Source organism: Plecotus auritus (assembly GCF_963455305.1).
Source record: "Plecotus auritus genome assembly, chromosome: 4".
NCBI classification, from domain to species: Eukaryota; Metazoa; Chordata; class Mammalia; order Chiroptera; family Vespertilionidae; genus Plecotus; species Plecotus auritus.
Genome location: NC_137775.1, coordinates 156639996 through 156664559, shown reverse-complemented (window position 1 = coordinate 156664559; position 24564 = coordinate 156639996). Strand labels below are relative to the sequence as shown.

The following is a 24564-nucleotide window of genomic DNA, read 5'->3' as shown; positions in this document are numbered from 1 at the left end:
CTACTTAAGTTAAAATAGCTACACTATTTACAAGCAAAGCAAGACACACATATGTTGGAAGAGCTACAATCTCTTTAGGATATTTTAACAGTTCGCAACAACTCACTATTGACACTTTCATTCACTTAATTGTTTACACATTCATTCATATGTACATACGAGGGTTCCAGAAATATTTATTGAAGCTATATTCCTTAGTAGGTGTAAGTTATAAGCAAACAGGAAGATGTCTTTGCCTTAGTATGTGCCATCATAGTTCTTTCATTCTCATCTCCTTTATTACACCTTCCAGAGATGTATTTTCCACATAACTCAAATTTTAAAAAAGCTTTCCTTTAATATGTATTCTAACTCAGTTCTAAATAACCTTTAAAACGTATTATATTTTAAAACTTGCCATCAATTCTTTGATGTTGTGGAATACTTCACTAAGTACACCTCAATTATGTCCTTATTATTAGGCTGCTATTTTAAGTTTCAAAACAGATTAACCAAAGAATTTGGTGACAATTTATATGTATAACCCATGGACACAGATAATAGTGTGGTGAAGGCCTGGGGGTGCGCTGGAAGACAATAGAGAGAAGAGGGGCATTTATAAGACCTTCAATAATAAAGATAAAATTTAAAAACCCAAACAGACAAACAAAAAAGCAGTTGTATAGTAGTTAAGCAAACAATAAACCACTGACTCATGCTACATTGAACTCCTCCCTGAAATTAAAAGCAAATTAGCATTTTCTTTAAAATATCAATTAATATTTAGTATCTGTGTTTGCAAGGTGACTTGTAGATCCCCACTTAAAATGGGGTGGTTGTAGGATGATGTAAATATAACCCTACTAAGCATATTTTAAAAGTAGGTAATTCTGTCAGATATATTACAGTTCAAATACCAAAATGCACTAACACTTTCTTTTTTTAAAAAAATATATTTTATTGATTTTTTTACAGAGAGGAAGGGAGAGGGATAGAGAGCTAGAAACATTGATGAGAGAGAAACATTGATCAGCTGCCTCTTGCACACCTCCTACTGGGGATGTGCCCACAACCAAGGTACATGCCCTTGACCGGAATCGAACCTGGGACCTTTCAGTCCGCAGGCCGATGCTCTATCCACTGAGCCAAACCAGTTAGGGCAATGCACAAACACTTTCAACAGAATACCAAAATTTGCCATTTTAATCTATTTCCCTCTGGTTGTAATAGAAAAAATGGTAGAAAATTTAGAAAATACATGAAATTATTTATCAAACCAAAACAAAACTGAACAATGTATCATTAACTGATTTCCCTGATGTTGCAACTACTCTTAACATTACATATTTTCTTTGTCACATTTATTCTGAGATTCTATACATATTTATTAATATCTATACATGTTTGCAATTTTATATTTTATTTTTTCACTTAACAAAATTATGTGCTACACATTTTCTGTGGCATTAAAAATATTTTGAAGGCCTGGTTGGTGCTAAGTGGTTAGAGCATCGGACCAGGGACCAAAGGGTCATGGGTTCAATTTCTGGTCAAAGGCACATACTTTGATAGTTGCAGCCCCAGCCCCAGTTGATTGGGGCAAGTGTGGGAGGCAGCAGCCAATCAGTGTTTCTCAACTTGATGTTTCTTTCTCTCTCTCTCTCTCTTCCTCCTTCTCTCCCCCCTCATCCCTACCTTCCAATCTCTAAAAATCAATGGAAAAACTATCCTTGGGTAAGGATCAAAAAAAACACACACATTTGTAAACATTTTGATACATAGATTTTTATGTCAGTACATGGCAATTTATTTGGAGCCCTTAGCGTGCTTCTAATTTAGCTTTTTTAAAAATATAAATAATAGTGCTATAAACAATTTTATGCGTTTTGGAGTGTTTCATTAGGAAATACTCTTATAAAGGGGGAATAAATTCAATTCACTTATAGTACAGCTATTCCATTTTGGAGTTCTTCATTTAGACTTATTGCTTAGCAATTTAAAATGTGTTGTCAAGGTATTTCCCCCATGAAAAACTTATAGTTACTATTACATGATGAGTCTATATATTACCTATAATAATAAAAGCATAATATGCTAATTAGGCCGGATGACCTTCCAGGGGCTGTGAGGGAAGCCTGGTCCTGGGTGCCAGAGGGAAGCCGGTGCTGGCAGCTGGGGGAAGGAAGGCCTACTCTTACACGAATTTCGTGCATCGGGCCTCTCGTACATTATAGTTATGTAATGTATTTCCTTGTCATCAAATCGAAACTTGGTTGTGTACGATTTATGTTTAAATGTCTCTTTTCTCTGAAAATGTGTAAAAATATTTTTTAGTATGCAGTGATACAGAAGAGTAATCTCATTTTGTGGCAGAAATGTAATATGAATTATAATATCTCCTTAAGAAAGGGATGGTGTAATGATTTTAAGATAATAAATATAGTTACATCTCTCTGCATTGGTTTTTCCTGGAACTCAGTGAGCCATCTGCATAAGCTAGTCCTTTTCAGCAAATGTGCCTGTGCTTATCTCTCCTGTTCCAGTTCTGGTTTCATTCTCTAGAGTGTTTGTAGCTATTTCATGTCCTTTCATTGACCATCTTAATTTTTATGTCTTTGTTCTCTTCAACTCCAGTAAAATTTTCTAAAGTTTATACTTTCTTATCTGATATCAAGTAGAGTTTAACTATATGACTGCATTATTAATTTACTTCAGTTCTTCCTCTCCTCACCCATCTTCATTGCCTTATAAAAGATATATTTTTATCTCCAGATCTCCCCCCTCCTACTTCATAGAAAGCATTTTTAAACATTTTATCAACATGCCAAATTGTTTTCTAATTATTTTTTCTTATTCTTTAATAAATCAATTTTAGAGACCTATTTGTCTTATGATTCTTCAGAAAGATTTTCATTTTTCTTGTTCTTTAGACTCCTGGAGCCAAAGTTTATTCACTAAGGGAACAGAGCCAGATTCCCCCTGTACCCACTTTAAGCCTTCCTCAGATGAGGACTACATGGTTTAAACCAGAAAGACAAACACATGAATTGCCAGGGGCTCTACAGTCTGACCTAGGATTGCTTGTTGATCGGTTCCCGTAGTCTGAAAGGAAAGTTGATATGCAGTTTTTGCCAACCTCCCTTTATCTAAGCATACTTTTCAGCTAAGTCAGTGTCCAGCCTTTCTCTCATTTTAATCTACCTTATATAGCACTCAGAACAATTTTCTTAACATTTATTTTCTTCCTGTCATACATTTTTCTATTCAGTACACTGCACTGATTTCTCTCTTTTTTAAGGATGACTTTCATATTCATGAACCTGGCTTCCAAGGCCCACCAATAATAGACCTATTTCTCCAACCTCATCTCAATTCTTCATCTCTATCCTCTCCCAAATCTACCCGTTGCCCAAGCAATAACCTTTCTTTGAAGCCAAGACAAAAACAAACAAACCAAACAACCACATTCTTTAGCCCTGGTAGATTTTGTTCAGTGGTTAGAGCATTGGCCTGCAGACCCTTTGGGCCGAAGGGTTTTGACTTTGATTCTTAGTCAAGGGTCTCCATTGCAGGTTCTCCCTGGCCCCAGTTGGGGCATATGCAGTAGGCAACCAATTGATGTGTCTCTCTCACATGGATGCTTCTCTCTCCCTTCCTCCCACCCTCCCTCCCACTCTCTCGCTCTCTAAAAAAAAAAAAAAAAAAAAAAAAAAAAAAAAAAAAAAAATCAGTGAAAAAAAATATCCTCAGGTGAGGATTAAGAAACAACAAAAACACACATTCTTTAATGGCCCAGATCTCTTTATTTGCTTATTAGCATAAGCTTCCTAAATAAACAGAAGAAAGCTAAGACAATTAAAACAGACTATCAAAAAATAAGCATCCTCCTGGCTTCTGTAGCACATGTACAAAAAATAAGGATCCCGGTTCATTCTTTTTTTAAAAATATCCGCTCATGAACTGAATTCTTGCAGAAATTGAAAATCCATTTTTAATCTTACATTCTTCAACATTGATTCTAATTTCAGGTTCCATTTTCACACATATTACTTTCCCATTTCCTTCAACCTCTGTGTTGTATTTTATTTTGACATTTCCAGATTTTGGCAGCAGTGCTCATCTTAGTCGGTCCATCTGTTGTTGGGCCTCTGAGAGTGGGTGTCCAAGCTTGTGCCATGTCCTTTTCACATGAGGAACTCGGGGAGCAGTGGGGAGAGCAGCACCTGGCTCCCGATGTTTGATTAGCTCCCCAGACTGTGCACTTGCATGAAAACAAATGGGAGCTGGTGCTAGAACACTTGCAGGTTTCTGCACTTTTAAAAAGGAAATAGACGTAAGAATGTGTAGCTCTGCAAAACTAAAGAGTCTGCGAAGAACAATTGCCTGAAGGAAATGTTTTTTTAACCATGGCCATGATAAAAAGCATATGTTCTTTATGGTAAAATAAAAGAGTTATATTTTAGCCCTGGCCGGTTTGGCTTAGTGGATAGAGCGTCGGCCTGCAGACTGAGGGGTCCTGGGTTCGATTCCGGTCAAGGGCACATGCCCAGGTTGCAGGCTTGATCCCCAGTAGGGGGCATGCAGGAGGCAGCCGATCAATGATTCTCTCTTATCATTGATGTTTCTATCTCTCTCTCCCTCTCCCTTCCTCTCTGATATCAATCCTATCTAATAAAAAGAGTAATATGCAAATTGACCATCACTCCAACACACAAGATGGTTGCTCCCATGTGGTCAAAGATGGCTGCCCCCATGTGGGCACAAAATGGCCACCACAAGATGGCCAGCAAGGGAGGGCAGTTGTGGCCAGTTAAGGGTGACCAGGCCAGCAGAGGAGGGCAGTTAGGGGTGACTGAACTGGCAGGGGAGGGCAGTTGGGGGAGACCAGGCCAGCAAGGGAGAGCAGTTGGGGGGGACCCAGGCCTGCAGGGGAGGGCAGTTGGGGAGGACCAGGCCTGCAGGGGAGGGCAGTTAGGGGTGACCAGGCCGGCAGAGGAGGGCAGTTGGGGGAGAACAAGTTAGGAGGGGAGGGCAGTTAGGGGTGACCAGGCCAGCAGGGGAGGGCAGTTAGGGGTGACCAGGCCTGCAGGGGAGGACAGTTGGGGGGACCAGGCCTACAGGGGAGGACAGTTTGGGGGGGCCCAGGCCTGCAGGGGAGGGCAGTTAGGGGTGACCAGGCCAGCAGGGGAGGGCAGTTAGGGACAACCAGGCTGGCCGGGGAGCAGGTAGGCGTCGATCAGGCTGGCAGGGGAGTGGTTAGGGGGTGATCAGGCTGGCAGGCAGAAGCGGTTAGAGGCAATCCGGCAGAAGCAGGTGAGCGGTTGGGAGCCAGCTGTCCTGGATTGTGAGAGGGATGTCCCAGATTGGAGAGGGTGCAGGCTGGGCTGAGGGACAGAACCCCCCTCCCCCACACACATTTCGTGCACTGGGCCTCTAGTAAAAATATATTTTTTAAAAAGTTATATTTTAGGACCTTTTCTAAGAACCTATATTGTTGTGGGGGGGAGGCGGGGGGACTTTATAAAAGGAACTAATCCATAATGTGGTAGAAGATTGTTACATCACTGCTAAGGAAATGGAAGGATAATGACTATGCATCCTTTAGCTCGTTCACAATGATACATTTATGGGTAACGTGTTTTTATTTAACCTGATTTTCACAATAATAAATTTCAAATGATAATAGCATCTATTTACTAGTATATCAATAAGCAGTATATCATTGATAAAACCCATTGACACCTTTATAACTAAATCTGTTTCTTTACAAAATACATTTACTTATTTCAGAGATACACAGTGTTATGTTTTATGTATATTTTATAAAAATATATGGAACTTTGTAGAGTATATGTGTATAGGAAAATAAAAAGAAAACATGAAACTCTGAAATAAAATATATTTTACATAAAACAGATTTAGTAATAAAAGTACCAAGGTTAGTTTCCTCATGGAGCAGGATGACGGACCACCCCAAAAGTTCTGTGTGTGTTTTTCCTTTATGTAGACCTAGCATTGAAAGCCCGGAAATGTAACCTTCACAGTGGCTAGAACTGGTGATGGGTTTAGAGTTACTGACTTACGCCCACTAAGCTCACAGAAGTATTTTGTACAAGTTATGTAACGTGGGTAAAGAAGTATTCCATGTAAATTTTAATGTCATTAAGTTACTGTGAGAAGCCGTGTAGAGTACTTTTTAAGAAAGATCAAAGACTTAGGCGCCAGAATGCCTGGGCCTGAATCCTGTCTCAGTGGCTCACTGCGTGATCTCAAGCAATTACTGTTCCCCCCTTTGCCTCAGTTTCCTCATCTATCAATGAGCATAATAACCTGGCATAGCTCATAGAATTGTTGTGATGGTTTAAAGAGTTAACTCAAGTAAAGCACTCGGATCAGTGTCTGGCACATAGTCACTGCTCAAAAAAAATGTTCCCTATTGTAATCACTGTTACTGTGAGAAATAAGTAAAAAGGGCCAGGATACTCACATTGTTTTTGTTTGTTTGTTTTGTTGTTGTTTTTTGTTTTGTTTTGTTTTTCACTCTCTGGTAGTAGCTACCAGAGAAACTGAACTTCTATGTCAAGCCAAAATTTGCTCTTTTAGGCAGGAAATTAGGACAAAGATGTTAGTTACATAATTGGATTGTCTAGTGCAGTGGTCGGCAAACTGCGGCTCGCAAGCCACTTGTGGCTCGTGAGCTGCGGTTTGCCGCTCTGTTGACTAATGAGTTTGCCGACCACTGGTCTAGTGCATGTTGAAAGTCTGTCTTCTGTTGCATTTTTTTTTTTTTTTGGCTTCTATCTCACCTTTAATTGTGTAATGATGTAACAGTCTCTTAATCTTAGGATTCTAAGATGGTATCAAGCCCGTATCTCTCCCAACTTTATACTGAATTTCACATCTTTTGGTGAATTACAACTGCTAAGAGGCTATTAGGCAACAGAAGGTGATGAAGCCTTGCCCTAGCGGGGCTTGTCCTGTATTTAAATGGCTGAGACTGGAGAAGACATACACAAAGAGAAAGTTACTGTAGTATGCTTCGGGAGTACTAGCTAACAAAACAGTTTCTGAAGGACAGGCAAAACTTCCCTATGTGAGAAAAGAAAGGGCCTCTGGGCAAGTAAACTGAAAAATGAAAAACATTTAACCATGAGAGAGAAAACGTACTCACCTTCCACTTCTGAATGCTTGTTGGTGGGGCTTACAAATGGGCTGTTTTATTCATAAGGAAGGAGAGTCATTCTAAGAGTTTGTCATACACAGATCTGTGTTTTATGAACATTGTTTGGACAGCAATATGTAGCTAACAAGGTTTTTGCTTCTACCTCAGGTATTTGGATAGAAAGGCTGGTGCTGACTCAGTGGCTGGAGATTGGTGGCCCACGTTCAGTACTTCAGTATCAGCTACATAGCTTGGGTTCTGATCAAGCCCTAATTTATAGACTTCCAGGATCCAGTGGAAAATTTCTTTAATTTTTGAATTAGCATTTTCCACTTACAAAAATATGATTAATATTAATTGCAGAAAATGTAGAAAATAAACAGGAGCAAAGCAAATAAAATTGAAGCACTCTATAACTCTGTCACTTATAATTAGCTACTGTTAATAATTTTGGCAAGTATTCTTGTAGTATTTTTTTCTGTATATATACATATCTATAATAATGAAAGGGTAATATGCTAATTAGACTGGATGTCTTCTGGACATCCTTCTGGACGTCCTTCCGGACAAAGCCACAGCGGCGGGCCAAAGCAGAGGCGGTTAGGGGCAATCAGGCCGGCACAGGAGAGCAGTTAGGGGTGATCAGGCCGGCAGGCAGAATGGTTAGGGGCGATCAGGCAGGCAGGCAGGCGAGTGGTTAGGAGCCAGCAGTCCAGGATTGTGAGAGGGATGTCCAACTGCCGGTTCAGGATCAGGCCTAAACTGGCAGTCAGACATCCCCTGAAGGGTCCCAGATTGGAGAGGGTGCAGGCCAGGCTGAGGGGATGCCCCCCCCCCATGCATGAATTTTGTGCACTGGGCCTCTAGTATATATATACTAGAATAACGTGAAAGATTTTCAACAAAAGTAGATACATATAATAGTTTTTATCATTGTTATTCTTTTCCCAACATATGTAATTATGCACCATTTTATGACATGTACTTTTTCTAAAATATAATTTAATATTTTATTGTAAAAGTGATAAAGTGCTCATAAAAATAGAATCTTCTCATAAGCAAAACTGAGATGATTAGAATCATCAATCTCTCTTCCTAAAGATAATGATAAATATATTTCATTTTTCTTCTATGTTGGATTCTGTCACTCAACATTTGAGTGCACTAAAGATTTTTACATGTTGAACTAAACTATAACAAATATGTATAGTATCCACTATTTACCAGGTATGGTTCTAAGAACTCCACATATGTCATGTTTTTTTTTTTGTGTGTGTGTGTGTGTGTGTGTGTGTTTTTTCCACAAAACCTCTGATGAAGTTATTATTGTCACCAGTTTTAAAATGAAGTCATTGAGGCACAGAAAGATTAAGTAATTTACATAAATCCACACAGATAGGAACTAGTAGAACCTGTCTCTAAATCCGGGTTATCTCTTTTCAGATTTTATGGCCTTGAATTTATATTCATTTCATGCAGTGATTTATTTCCACTTACCCTTCACCATGAAACTTCTCTAAAGAGTTACTTATGTTTTATGCTTGCATTTCCTATATCCCAACCACTCTGTTATATCAGTTTACCAAAACAATTGGTTCTTGCTAGTCTCTAATAAACTTGGGGAATCCCTTGACTGGGAACTGAATCCGTGACCCTTTGGTGCATAGGCCAACATGCTCTAACCACTTGGAACACAGGCCAAGGGTTTTTTTCTTGGTTTCCATAGTACATGCTTCTTTTTCTGTTCTACCTATGACTTTGCCTGCTCATTCTCAGGCTCTGATGTTAGGCCATTGCCTTCAACCAAGCTTCCAAATGTTATACAGCTTCAGGGTGTGGCTATAGCTCCTCAGGTCTTCTTACTCTACATCCTTTCCCTTGGAGTTCATCAATTTCCATAGCTTAAAACATTATAGATTCGCTGTTACTCCCAAATGTGTATCTCTGTATCATAACTCTTTTCTGAGCTTCAGACCCATAGGTACAATTAACTCAGCATCATCACTTGATACATTAAAAAATGTCTTTAAAATATTGGATATTCAAATATCTCCTTCTCCCTGTTGTTCCTATCTTAGCCAGAAATTTGTGGCAGAAATTTGGGAGTGATCTTTATACCTCCTCTTTTCCTGCTGCCCTCTATCCAGAGAGAGAGAGATAGGTAGGTAGGTAGGTAGATAGATAGATAGATAGATAGATAGATAGATAGATAGATAGATAATAGGTAGATAGGAGGGAGGAAGTTAGGAAGATATTAGGGAAATGAACACTATTTTGTTCTTATCCATGCAAATAAATATATATTCATTTGCATATATATATTTATAGAAAGAAACTAAGCCTCTGCTTTTCATTAATAAGTTCTGTTAAAATTGTGTTCATGTAATAATTCAGAGGTATTTGAAGTAATTCATTTGTGTGTTTATATATTATTTATGTAATGGTATTTAAAATATCAAACACTCTGAGATTACTTTTTAGTTTAGGAAAATACATATGAACCATGATGAGAAAGTGTCTAGAAAAATTATCCTGATTTAGTCAAAGAAGAATTGACTGAAAAAGAATATCAATTAGGAGTATGCAATTATACTCTAAATATAGCTTTAATCCCTGGTGAGAAATACAAGACTTTAGTTGGCATGTTTCTATTATGGAAATTTCTGTTAATGTAATTTACATTATATAGAAACTTACATTTAAAGATTCAACTGAATGAAACAGAGACTTCATGTGGGTGTATAGGGGTGTGAGGGTCTTAGAGAAATGAGTAGGGACAGAACTACTGATCAATTTAGACCTAGGAGTGATAACCCCAGTACAAGTTCCTAACAGTATCCAATATTCTATTAAAATTCATTATTGATTCCTACCCTTCACATTCAGTAATTCCTTGAAAATTAAATGCCTTTTTATTTTTTCTTAGTTTTCATATACGTGGTTATGTTCTAATATATTCTGATATAATCCTTATACTTACATATAAATTAAAGGAGGATGAACCCCAATATTTCAATTATGTATTTTGGATATGAGTTAGTTTTGTTTCAATGCTTGTAAAGGGAAAAAATATACTGAGGAAGCTGTATATTTGAGTCAAAAAAAGTATGATAAGAAAAAGAGCCGACACACTTCTTAGTCAGTTTTAGGGAGCAAGGGATAAAAATAGAAATATTATAAATACATTATTGCATATAGTTGCACAGTGCAGTCTCATGAGTGTTCATATATTTCTAATATCCTAATTGTGTAGTCTGAACAACTGATTTTGTAATCTGAAAAAAGAGTGCATGAACTGTGATTTCAGCCCTTTTCCCTTTCAAGGACGAAAGGAAGTAATTTAGACGTTTAATAAGCAAAAAATGATTTTCAGGATGCAAATTGAATTGTAAGAGTGTATGGGCCTGCAATAAATAGAACACCATAATGCTAAGACTATAAGTGACATTGATACAAGTGACAATTTGCAGATAACATTGCTCCCAATTCTTGGATTTGTCAATGAGTCACAGTGATTTCTAAGAAGATTATTAGTGTAATTATTTCTCAGCTTAAAAAAATAACATTCTGAACGATAAGCAAATAAACAGAAAAACAAAAACCCATGTAAAAATTTTATTGTTCACTAAAAATCTTGATAGTAAGCAGGAAACTCAATGGTATTATACTAGTAGTACCAATTCCCTGATTGCTAGCTTTTTTTTTTTTTACAGAATTTTGAGTAGGGGCAACCAAGTCTCTGCTTAAATATCTCGTTGACGGACATTATACAAACTTCAAAAATCAGTCCAGTTGGTCTTGTAATGAAGGTTCTCGTGAAAATGCTATTAAGATTTTTCAGTTACAAATATGCATGCTGTGTAGGTTTTGCAACAATAATTTCCCTTTCATTTTAAGTCTAATGGCAAATTTCAACCTGCTGCAGGTCTTATTATCATGCTTCAGAAAAGATACTTGGAAAAATAAATAGGCAAGCCTGAAGTTCTCAGATTTTCCTTAATGGTATTGTTGCTATAGTTACAGCTGAAATGTTATATAAAGCAAATTGCTTATTGATGGAAAAATGCTGAGTAGCACAGCAGCATCCTTTTTCTGTGTTTTTATTGCCTTCATTTCCCACTCTCCACTTAAGATTAATGGAATTTTGGAGCTTTATTTTGTTTGGAACAAGCCCTGATCATTTAATTTTAAAATAAATACATTTTATTAACATGTACTAGCTGACAATTGAATATGTTCTAGTATGTTTGATCAAAGTGGGGTTACATATTTATAAACTAACAGAATTTTTCCTACTTGGAGATGAATTTTGACATGCTGGTTATTAATATTAAAACTTTGAATAAAATGTTTTTGATTTTACAGTCTTCTGAATTTATTTAATACATTAAAAATCTAGATGAAGTATAAACTTTTTAAAAAATACTTATTTTCATTGATTTCAGAGAGGAAGGGGAAGGGAGAGAGAGAGAACATCAGTGATGAGAGAGAATCATTGATCGGCAGCCTCCTGCATGCCCCACACTGGGGATCGAGCTTGCAACCCAGGCATGTGCCCTTGACCGGAATTGAACCTGGGACCCTTCAGTCTGCAGGCCGATGCTCTATCCACTGAGCCAAACCAGCTAAGGCTGAAATATAAACTTTTATTATGTTTTGTCCTATCAAGATACTAAGAGTATACTAAAAGTAATATCTATTTTAAAAACGAAGAAAAACAAATAGAAATGGTCTGAGAGCATCCATATTGATGACTAATATGTTAAAAAGCCTACATAAGCATTTATATTTTGTAATTTTCTATGTAGTAAACTAAGTAAATAATAGAAATGCTTTCAGTATATACACATATATACATATATAATACATTATACATAATTTATCATGTATATTTTTATTGCCTAACTGACTGTCTTTATTTCAAAGAGAAAACCATAACTTGATATTTAACTATAAGGCAAAATACGAATAGTCATGTGTTTCACAACTGCAAGTGTTACATAATGGTATGTTTGGTAAAATCTTTTCAGCTAGTGAAAATCATATATGGCAATGATTTATTATGCACTGAATTCTTATATAATTTAAAGAATCTTGATTAATTTATCTTCAGATTGCCACTAGACTAGAAACATTATGAATATTTAATGGTATAGCTATTGAGGAATTAAAAGTACAGATAATATTTTTGGACCTAGATATATAATACATCTTAATTAAATTCCTGACTATATTGATAAAATAATTTTTGGGATTAATTTTGGTAAAGAATGAAAAAAAATAGCAAACCACAGATTTTTACATCTTGTTAGGTGTTTACAGAGCATTTCCCAAATTATTTTTGTGAAGCAAATTATTCCAGTAATTGTGTTTGTATTTAATGATGTATGATAATGACAACGACTCTTGTTGTCCAAAATGAAATTTCATTTTTACTCATGTTGGTCCATTTTTTCTTTTCTCATTTCCACTTTAGATTTTACTGTAGCCTCTGAGTTTTTCTACCCTCTCAATAAAAAAAAAAATTAAATGTACATGTTTAAAGAAATATAAAATGTTGATATTACTATAAGTTTTTCCCCTGTCTTTCAGTTCTTTATTGATATTAAAACATCCTTGTTGATTATGTTGGCATTATAATTTTGGTTTTAGGGCTGCAGAAAGAAGAGACACATATTTGAGACCATCCATTCAACATTTCTAATTGGTGAAAAAATACTCTTGTGAGACTCATGATGTATTAAATCTATGTTCTAAATGGATTCATCAGACAATCCTGTTAAATCCATTGCATTCTTTTTATTTTTCTTATTTTTTAATGCAAATTATTAGTATACTTATTTTTACTCATGTCTTAGTCCTCCTACTTTGATGTGCATTCCTTGATGGAATAAGTCTTACAAATACACTTTCCAAATGCTATGTGTACTCCATAGATAGAAATAGAAAGAAATATACAGAATCCTATATAATAAAAGCCTAAAATGCCAAGTGTCCGGTCAACCAGTTGGTTGTTCAACCAATCAAAGCATAATATGCTAATGATATGGTAACGCTGCTCAACTGCTCACTATGATGTGCACTGACCACCAGGAGGCAGACAGTCGACCAGTCAACCAGTTGCTATGATGTGCGCTGACCACCAGGGGGCAGATGCTGCTGTGGTCTGGCCAACTGGGACTGAGCGAGATGGGCTTGACATGCCCTGGAGCCATCCCGTGGTCCCTCCCCGGCTGGCCAACCTCCTGTGTCCTTCCTCAGCCCTGATCATGCACTGGTGGGGTCCCTTGGGCTAGCCTGTGTCCTCTCGCAATCCGGGACCCCTCAGGGGATTTCGGAGAGCCAGTTTCGGCCCGATCCCGCAGGCCAGGCCGAGGGACCCCACTGGTACACAAATTTGTGCACCCAGGCCTCTAGTAGATACATAGTTGTCATAATTATTTGTAACATATTAAGAATAGTAACATCAGTTTCCAGATTAATTTTGGTGATAGTAAAAAAAAAATAGGCTTTGCCTTGTAGTCTTACTCAAAATTCAAGTCAATCATGCAACCAAGAGAACAAGTAAAGCAACATCATGTTAAAAATATTACAAAATAGCAGTGATTAAAAATATTAGGTTTAAATGAATATGTACGAGATATCAAGCAAAACATGAATTTGAAGTAGCCAATGAAACTGTAAGGATCAATTCTGTTTCTTTTAGATTGGCACTATTGCCTTCTCTTTGCCTTGAGACCTTAGTAGTGTGTGGGTTATCACTGCTTGTACGTTTATTTAGCATTATTTTAAATCAGGAGAATGAAGTGTTTTATAATTAATTAGAATATACCTTTTATCCTATCTGAACTTCAAATGTGTGAAAATACTGAATATACTATCTTGAAATAGTCACTGTGTTAATTTCTTCAACACACCTTTTAACAAGAGCTGTGTACCACTGTGGTATTATATGCTGAAAGTAGCAAGAGAGGAGAATTTTGTAAGAATAATATTTCTCCAAAACTCAGATAAAATAATCATATTTTATAATTGACAAGAATTGCCAATGAACACAGACATGAGGGGGGTGAAGGTTTGTGAGGGGGGCGGGGGTTGGGGGTGGCCAGGGAGAGGTCAATGGGAGAAAAAGGAGACATATGTAATACTTTAAACAGTAAAGAATTTTAAAAAGAAAGAATTGCCAATGTAATTAAACCTGTATTCTTGGTATACTAAAAATTCCCATGTTTACGTTAGGATATGCCCTAGACGGAAATGGTTAACACACACTTGAATTTGGATTTTAGAATCCATTTGACAAAACGGCACAGTGATACAGCTCTTTGTGTCTGTTTTGTTTTTTTAAATGTCAGGCTCTGAATGAAGATTTCCTAAACGTGGCTCAACCAAGTTTTTAAAACCACAGCAGAGATTAAGATTGATTTCCTGTAGATAATATGGAAGTATCTCCTCCAGGGACAATTCTGCACATGGGCTGGAGCTTTTAGTATTTGACATAAGGGATCAAATCAGGTTTTTTTTCCTAAGACTTTTATATAAAGTCTTACATTAAAAAGCCACAATTCACTTCAGAGCTGCTTAAGAAGGAGATTAAGAAGGGAATTGGTACTGGATGATCATACACATAAAGAGCAAATTAATCCATAATACATACTAATGTTTTGTAGTCAGCATTTCCCTGAAGTTAAATATTTGACTTTTGTCTTTACTCTTTTAGATCAGCAAATAAGAATTATAGTGGCTTACAGATTTCAAAAGAGCCATTATAAAGCAACTTTTTTATGTCTTTAAAGAAATTAGAAGCTGTGGTAAGAAATGAAACTTAATATATCTGATAATATCTTAGAACAGTAAGTGATTTTTGTCTCTAAATAATTTAAGTTATGCAACTGAAAAGAGTGATGTAGTAGTATGAAAAGCATTTTGAAATTGAACTTTGCAGAAGACAGTGAAACATATGAATGCAATACTATTTTGTATGAGCCTCCAACTGTGTACTTTACAAAATAAGAACTCATTAAATGGTAACAATTAGAAGCTGTACGTATAGCTTTTACTTTTTACATGGTAGCAAGTATAATGTAAGAAAAAGCACAATGTACATCAGTAAGGGAAAAATTCTATAATATTATTAGTCAAATATAATCTGTCTCCCTTATAATTATTTGTACATATTTTGAGAGAGTTTTCAGTCCTTAGCTTGTAAAAGAATTAACCGATAATTTATTAAAAGGGCAGATCCACCTTCTTCTACACCAGGATCCTGCTAAAATAGTTTTGGTGTAGTTCCCATGAATTTGCATGTCCTCCCCATAGTTTGGCAAAGGTAGCCCATGAATTACACTATGGAGCAGTGATATAAAGAACTGTTTTAGTCAGCAATTCAAAAAACTGTGGGGGTAAAGATACCAAACAATTGGAGCCTGTGAATGTGTCTTGTTCAATTGCATGAGAAGTGTGAATGTTATTAAAAACTAAATTTATTTTAATCCTACAGCAGATAGAGAATTATGCCTAAGTGATTCTTGAAAAATCTCCATATACTTTGTAAAGTTCTACTGCGGTACATAGAGCTATCTTTGACCCAAGTTAAGAGATACGTGACTATAGGCTAAAAGAAAAAAAAAATCTTGATGAATTGGCAATTAAATGAAAATTACTATGAAATTTAATAGTTCTATTTGGAACAAATGCATATTTTTCACAAAAAGAAAAAGAAAAAAGAGAGGGTATTTCCCTGGGTCCATCTTAATGTTAAATATTTATTTTCTTTTTTATAGTGAGGAGAGTAAATTAGTCATCTTTAAGGATCCCTCATATTTTTTTATTTCAAAGTCTTTTTGCAGTCTTCTTTAAAATCACCGTTTCACTGATTTAGAAAACAGTGGTCCAATTCTCCATATACAAAAAAGAACTAGAAATTGCCACATTTAACCTTGGTGTGTTATATTGTAAATCAGAAGACGACTTAATCAATAAGCCGAATTTATTTGAGTCCCTTTCATTTTGCTAGTGCTAGAGGGCCCAGAGAAAATCTTGCTTCTCAAATTCTGGGGCCGAATATGGTGGAAGTCTTTCTTATTTATATATTTTTCAGCTCTTTGTCTTCCAAATTTGGAACGAGACTTTCAAACCTTCTGAGAAAAAGTCCTGTGTGCTGGGACAGGGCTGTGAGACCATATCTCAAGGCCTGGCCTGACGCCAGCACTGACAACTCTGTCTGGGGCATAGTTTATGGCCTCTCTGGAATGGGAGTAGTCTTATTTTTCCCTATTATTTAAGCAAGCAAATGTTTACAGAAGCCAGAATAGCAGGGTTAAAATTTTAAACAGCAGTTTTTACCCAAGATGGAGGTTAGTATGCTTCAGGTAAATGCAGTGAAACAAATACATTATCATATAATTAATCTGTTCAATGCTGTTTTATTTGCAGATTCAAGAATGGCTTTGTTTAAATTGCCAAACCCAGAGAGCGATGTCCGGGCAGCTTGGAGACATGGGCAAAATGCCTCCTGCACCATCAGGGCCAAAAGCCTCTCCTATGCCTTTCCCTACAGAACAATCACCTCAGAAAACTGCAATGCCTGGTCAAATAAAAGTTAAAAAGAAGGAACAAGAAGTAAAAACAGAAGGTGGAAAAATCATACCAGAAAAGGTAAAAGAAACACCTTTATTTGAAAAAATGCCTCCCAAGGTAACCACGGGTAAAAAACAAGAAGAGCGTAAACAAGAAAAAGACCAAGCTTTAGCCCCTCAAGAGAAAAAGGCAACCCCTGAAGAAAAACAGCCACCTCCTGAAGAAAAAAAACCAACCACTGAAGGAAAAAAAACACCTCCTGAAGAAGAAAAACCAACCACTGAGGACAAAAAGCCACCTCCAGAGGACAAAAAGCCACCTCCTGAAGAGAAAAAGCCACCTCCTGAAGACAAAAAGCCACCTCCTGAAGACAGAAAGTTTCCTCCAGGAGCAAAAACATCAGCTCTAGAGGAGCAACAGAAACAGACTTTACTTAAAGCTCACGTACAAGTTGCTGAGGAAACGCCTGAAGACAGAGTGGCTCCTCAGGCAGTGCAGGAAAAGAAAACACCCCCCATGAAGATGGAGGATTTACGGCCTGGGATGCTTCAGACGTTGCCTGAGGGAGATGATGGGGCAGCTCAAAAAATAAAAGACCAGCCACAGGAAGTATGTGCAGCGAAGCCTGGTCAGGTGGAACCTGGGAAAGAAAAAACAGTAAGTTATGTTTTCTTAACTTTGCACAGTCTTATGTGTATAGTTTACTAATTTTTACCTAAGTACATAGAGTGCTTAATGGTAATTATATAAGGAAAATCCTTTGATTAATGTTTTTTTCAGAAAAGTGTAACAGTTGATTGCTAAAATGAAGAACTTTGTGGGGTTTTTTTTGACAGCTTAATCTAACTTAAAGCATAGACATAAAATTTATTTTTCTAGCTTTTATGTCTATTAGATAATTTATCCACATCCTATAGAGTGATAAAGAAATGTTTCTTACCATCCTTTTCCTCTCCATTATGAACATAAAATCAGTATCCTCCTTTAATATGAAATAATGTGTATTTTTAAGTTTCTATTCACTTATCCACTTGGTTAAATAAGAGTAAACAAGTTCCTTTCTCATTTAAAAGCCTTTCAAGTTGTGTTCAACCATAAAATTATATATTTGTCATTGCAAAAAAAGTGGAAACATTTAAGACATATGTCATTTTTTTAAAGTTCATTTTAGTATTTAGTATGAGTTTAATTAATGTATTCTGTTTGTAGTTTTGTTCAATGTGTTTAATATTGAAGGGTTATTTATAATCCAAGCATAATCTCAATATTATATATATATGTGTGTATGTATATATATATACACACACACACACACATATATATATATATATACATACACACACACACACTTTTTTCTTTAGCAGAAACTTTTAAAAGTGCCCCATCTTAACCAATATTTACAAAAGCAATAATATCAATTTTAGAAGAACTCTGATTTTTCAGATTACAGGAAATCTTACATTATATCTGGTTGAATAAATTTATTTATTTATTTTCTTTTTATTTTATTTTTTCCCATCACCATTTATCTCCCATCTACCCTTCTCCATCTCCACTGACCCCTCCCCCCACCCTCTGTAATCACCACTCTATTCCTATCCATGATTTTTTTTTTCTCTTTTCCCCCTTCTTTTTTGCTCAGTCCCTCCACCTTCCGGATGCTAGCAATGACTTGCAGGAAAATGAAATGATTTATTAGTATTAAAAGTTAATATGATAAGTCTAATTAGAACCTGTAGTCCATCCAGACTCTGGTTCAGTTGTTTTGTTGTTTAAATTTTTTAACACACGGTTACTAACCTACCTTTGGTATGTGATGTATAGCTCATTAAATAAATCTTGATCTCCCTTTATTATATAAATGAGTTTATTAGAGTCAGAGAAAGTAGATGCTTATTTATGTATTCCTTAATATCTGGATCTAGCCACCACCACCACCACCACCCAGAGCTTCTAGCTAACCACTGCAGAGGGGATGCTTCCCACCATTTCTCCCTTTGTGAGACTATCCTGTCTTTCCTGGCTCTTCCCTTCCCTTACTGTTCTCTCTTTGTCTTTCTGATCATCCCGTCTGAGCTCTTTATCGTGACTGTTACTCTCTTTCCCAATCTCCATACCGTGAGGTTTCTTGTTCTCCTTTGAGTTCTGTCTGTTCTCTTAGTGAAGTCACGTGAACAATTCCTAAATCCACTTGTGTACTTTGCCCCTCTTTTAATGGTCAGACCCGCATTTTAAAATACTCAGTAGATTGTCTGTCCCACTTCAAAGCCTGATTGCAAGCTGGAAGTCTGTATAGAGGCAGTTTCTGCTTCTGACTTTTCTGTTTCTGATAATGGCACCACCATTCACCCTGTCTCTAATTTCCCAGGATGAGTGATCTGAGATTTTTTACATGCTCTTTGCTCTCCATATCCAGTTTATCACACTCCAGTTCATTAGCTCCAATTCCTAAGGACACTATCCTATGCATGGCCTTCATGACCTTTCACCAGTGATTTAAATAATCTGTTACTGGTCACTATGCCTTCTGTTTCTCCCTACTCCAGTATATACTCATCAGGTAATGATGATTTTCCAGGGTTTGGACAGTTTAACTCTATTGCTCACATACATCTACTGTTTCTCTATTGCTTGTTAAATACAATCTAAACAATCCTAATATTTTCTTAATGCACTAGTTTTTATATTATTTTGCACCTTTGTCACTTTCTATCATTTTCTTTTATCCTTTTTCTTTTATTTTATAACCTCAATATATACATATGGGTATATATACTTATTTTATTTCTAAATTAAGTGTACATATTAAGTTACTAATATATTATTTACTATGTAAAATATTGACAAATAAATAAAGTAATAATCAGTGAAATAAACAAAAATTATCATTTTATTATATGTATTTAAATGTAGATACTTTTGACCACATTAAAATTTGATTAAAGATAGTGTTTTATAGAGAGCATTGATTGACTGTGCTTCAATATTTTAGAAAATCTGGGTCCGAAATATTTTGATAGAGTTATTTGAATTGAACTTCTAAGTTAAGTTTATTTTTGTATTTTGACATTTAGTTTTCATGGCTATCATAAAAAAAAAAAAAAGATAACCCACAAGCATATACCAGAATTGGAAGAAGTGGATCAAAGATTGTACTTGCCAAATCTTGATGTTTTCTAAGTTTGAAATTTAAAACAAATTTTTTCCTTAATTGTAGAAACTCCACAAATAAATGTTAATCTTCCTCGATACCAATTATCAGAAAATGAGGTGTTTTAAAATATTTTATTAACAAATGTCTTTGAAGCTCACCAGAGTTCTTTATCTGAAAGATTTATAAACAGAATAAAATATTCTCTGCAAAGTTTGTTAAATGAGCAGATCTGAAAGCTTTTAAAAATGACATGCCATTTCATATAGCATAATCACATAATTTCCAAATATCTGTCTTCAAAGGAGTGTTTTCACATTATATTTTTTTGAAGAGACAACTATTGTTTATTTTTTCCTAATTAAAGGAAGCATATTGCTGATAACCAAAAGGTAGCATATTGCTGATAACCAGGGTTTACTTTCTTCCTAAATACCTAATACGTAGTATATTGCTGATAACTACTTGTAATCACCCAAAAGTTGGGCAAATTTTCAATTCTTCTACTTTTGTTAAAAAGGAATTAAATCCTCACCTTTACAACTTTTCAAATTAATTTTCTGTGAGGTAATCAGTAAACCTCTGTGGTTAAAATACATAGTTATTCTCTAAATGAGTACAAAATATTAAAGATATACTTCAAAATGTAAAGGTCTCAGTAGTATACAACATGTACTACATCTGTAGAATCATAAGGCACTCTGTGCATTTCTGGCTTACTTGTAACTGGTAGAAGTAAATGAATTTTATTTTTACTACTATCTCTATAATCTTACCCTTTAAAAAAATAACTCCAGTCAGAAAAGCTATTCCTCAGTAATTAATATGTAGGTTTTTTATTTTTTTTGTTTTTTAATGTTTTTATTGATTTTTAGAGAGAGGGGAAAGGAGAGGGAGAGAGATAGAAATATCGATAAGAGAGAAACATCAACATCAGTTGACTACCTCCTGCACACCCCCTGCTGGGGACCGAGCCCTGATCTGGAATCTGTCAGCCACCTCCTGAGGTCAATGCTTAACCACTGACCCACACCAGCCAGGCTAATATGTAGTTTTTTATTTAAAAATATATATATATTTGTTATACAAATCCTCAATATGGAGGCTATCTTCATTGGTATATTATTTCTTTGTGTCTCACAATAGTAATTTTTAAAACAATTTTATTGAAACAGAATTATTGAACATTATAAACTGAGCATGTTTCTGTTATTATGTAACCTTTTGATACTTTGCTCTAATAAGTTTTCCCCAAACCTTCCACAGTCATTTTTTTGTTTCTTCTAATAATATTTGCTAATGAAGACATGCAGTTTTATTTGTCACCATATTAGTTTCTACATATTACTTTTGCTATTTTTACATGGCAGAAAAAACAACTTTCACCAAATGACATATGACCTTTTATCTTACACTAGTAAGAAAATGCATATGAATATTATGTCTTTATTACTCAATTTACTAAAAATTTGTAAAGTACTAGAATACTGGTACTTATTTACTGAAAATAATGTGAGTTTCTGATCCTGTCATAATATTACTTACTATAATGCAAAAACACATTGTGTGTGTAGGCAAATGTGTTATTAGCAAAAATAGATGTAAATATAGATATTGAATAGTTTTCCGGTACCATCAAACATTTTTGACCAACTTGTGTCAGAACTGATTCAACTTGGTAATCATTGCTTTTACCTTGAAAAGTTGATAAAAAGCTTATAACAATACAGAGTGTAAGCTTCTTTATTACTTGCTTTATGTTTCTTACATTATTAGTATTATCCTTAACACATGCTTTTTTTGTGAAAATATTTTTAAAGAATATTTTGTCTACCACTTACCTATTATAGAAAAGGTGGTTTAGTTGAAACTGGGTAATACAAGCCACAAATCTGCCTAACAAAACACAACAAAAAAATAATAAGCTGTTATATAAAGGTGAGCAAATGAAATGACTGCCTCACTATATCTTTTCCTTACAATATAACTTCAGTTTTCTCCCAGGATTCTCCCAGACCATGTGACCAACTGACATGAGAAACAAATAAATAGTGGTGTCAGTCTTTTCATTAAAGTTAGCAAATTGTAATTTTAGATTGAAAATACAATAAAAATCTTAATGTTTCCTTCCTATGGTCCATTAGATAATTTGGTATACTTGCCCAGGTTTCTGTATCCCACGATCAAGGCTCCTGACTTAACAGCTGAGCTTGGCTTTTTCAGCGCTCTGAAGTATGGCTCCAAAATAACTTCAAACAACCTAATATTGCCCACAAAGTAAGAAACAGAAAACCAGTCAATAGGCCTTTGTGTAATTCCTGAATGTAATGTGTGTGTTCTCCCTCCTGAACCTGTACTTAGTCCTTCTCTGTGCCCTGATAGTGCACCCTTCCATCAGCCCTATCAGAAAAGTCACACCTGGCCGCTCCTCTCCCTGGTGGCACTCACTTTTGCTGCTGAACTCCCCATATTGATCAGTTTTAAGTTAGCTTTTGCTGGAAACCAAAATAATACTCTTAATTTACCTGTTACTCTATTCTGTGTACTATGTTAAGTCCATTCTCTATCATTTAATCCACATAACTAATGATAAGGTAAATATCAAAGCTGTTTTAAAGAGGGGTAAGCTCTAGGAAACAGCAAAGCTAAGGTTCTAGTCCAGTTCTGATTATAAAAGCTGAGCTTCTCAAACACTATACACAATGCTTTTTTCTTTTTTTTAAATTGTTAAATAGTATTACGGATGTCCCCAGTTCCCTCTGTTCCCAGTCCCTGCCCCATCTAGGCCTTCATCACTATTGTCTGTGTCCCTTGTTTATGCATATCTATAGATATAAAAGCCTAAGTGACCCTTCAGCTGGACAAACAGATGACCGGCCGGTAACTATGACACACACTGACCACCAGGGGGCAGAGGATCAATGCAAGAGCTGACCCTTGGTGGTCAGTGTGCTCCCACAGCCAACCTCCCATGGCTGGCGAACCTTCCGTGGTCCCTCCTCCTGGCCCGCTGGCCCCGATCAGGACTGGGTGAGACAGCCCCAATTGGCTCCGATCGCCAGCCAGGCTGAGGGACCCCACCTGTGTACGAATTTGTACACTGGGCCTCTAGTGTATATATAAAGTCTTTGGTTAATCTCTTCCTGTCCCCCCACGCCCCTTAGATATATCCGTCTGTTCCATGCATCCATGCCTCTGGGCCTGTTTTGTTCGTCAGTTTAATATGGTCATTAGATTTCACGTATAAGTGAGATCATTTGATATTTGTCTTTCCCTGACTGACTTATTCAATCTGCATAATATTCTCTAGGTCCATTCATGCTGTTGCAAAGGGTAAGAAACACAAGGCTTCTTTTTTTGATATTTTAACATACTGCCTTTTCATTATTATAATTATTTGTATCTCTTGGCAGCTCCCACTATAATCCCTAACACTTTGTGTAATTTTTTTACTTTGTTAATATATTTATTTTATTTATTCATTAACTTGTCACTTGTGTAATTCATATTATTATAGTATATCATTTGCATTTCTTTGTTGTCACATCATTTTCTTTCCATTCATTCCTGTCTTTCAAAATGTTTTGTCAAGTGGAATTAAAATTTATTCGCGACCCACATGTTGAGAACCGCTAGCAGGGTCGCCTAAGACCATCGGAAAACACAGATATTTACATTATGATTCATAACAGTAGCAAAATTACAGTTATGAAGTAGCAACGAAAATAATTTTATGGTTGGGGGTCACCACAACATGAGGAACTGTATTAAAGGGTCGTGGCATTAGAAAGGTTGAGAACCACTAATAAGATGACAAACAAAATTCTCATGCACAGGGTAGATACCTGGACTTTTATTCTTATGTAATAATTTCAGGTCATTCCAGATGTATTTTGTAAAAAATGAAATAGATAATTAATTTCAACTTGATTATTCAAATGAAGAAATAATAAATGTAAGGAAATTCAGTGATATTTATGTATATGTGTTATATATGTATGTAACTTAGAACCCTTTGAATATATTCACTTCATTAAACCTTAAAAAGTAAGTGGCTTAATATTTTTCTCAAAAGTAAGTTTGCAGCCACGCATTTTTAAAAATATATTTTTATTGATTTCAGAGAGGAAGGGAGAGGGAAGGAGAGATAGAAACATCAATGATGAGAGAGGATCATTGATCAGCTGACTCCTGCACGCCCCACACTGGGGATCCAGCCTGCAACCCAGGCATGTGCCCCAACCAGGAATTGAACTGTGATGTCCTGGTTCAGAGGCTGACGTTTGACCACTGAGCCACGCCGGCCGGACACATCCATGCATTTTTTAAGCAACTAAGATAAAACTCAATCTTTTAGTTCTAGAGACATTTGGGAGAAAATGATCCCAATGATTCCTTCCTCACATACATCCTTTGATTGTTTCTCAAGTTACAGTACTTCAGACATCCATTTGAAGTTTGAATAATTAGAGAAAAATCAGAACCAACTTACACACTGTTTTACATTCTTCTCAGTTCCATCTACTCTTTCATTTTTGATCAAATTATTACCTTGTTAGAAAACATAAATTATGAAGCAAGGTTTTGCTATGTTAAATCTGTATAGACTGTTTAGCCACATGGATACAAATTGTACTAGTCCTCACACCAGGTATCTCACGAAGGAGAGTGGCTAGCCACAAGAAGGACAAAT

The 24564-nt window shown here is 35.9% G+C and overlaps 1 protein-coding gene across 6 annotated transcripts in view; it reads left to right on the top strand.

Moving 5' to 3' along the window:
* The window catches only part of PCLO (piccolo presynaptic cytomatrix protein), a 309161-nt gene that overhangs the window by 113419 nt on the left and 171178 nt on the right, over positions 1-24564 (top strand). For all 6 annotated transcript variants that reach the window (XR_013960307.1, XM_080663233.1, XM_080663234.1 and 3 more), the window contains exon 4: positions 16577-17377. Coding sequence is in view for 5 of the 6 variants with exons in the window: in XM_080663233.1 (XP_080519359.1) it covers positions 16577-17377 (801 nt within the window). In the remaining variant the exon portion in view is untranslated. The remainder of the gene's footprint in view (positions 1-16576; positions 17378-24564) is intronic.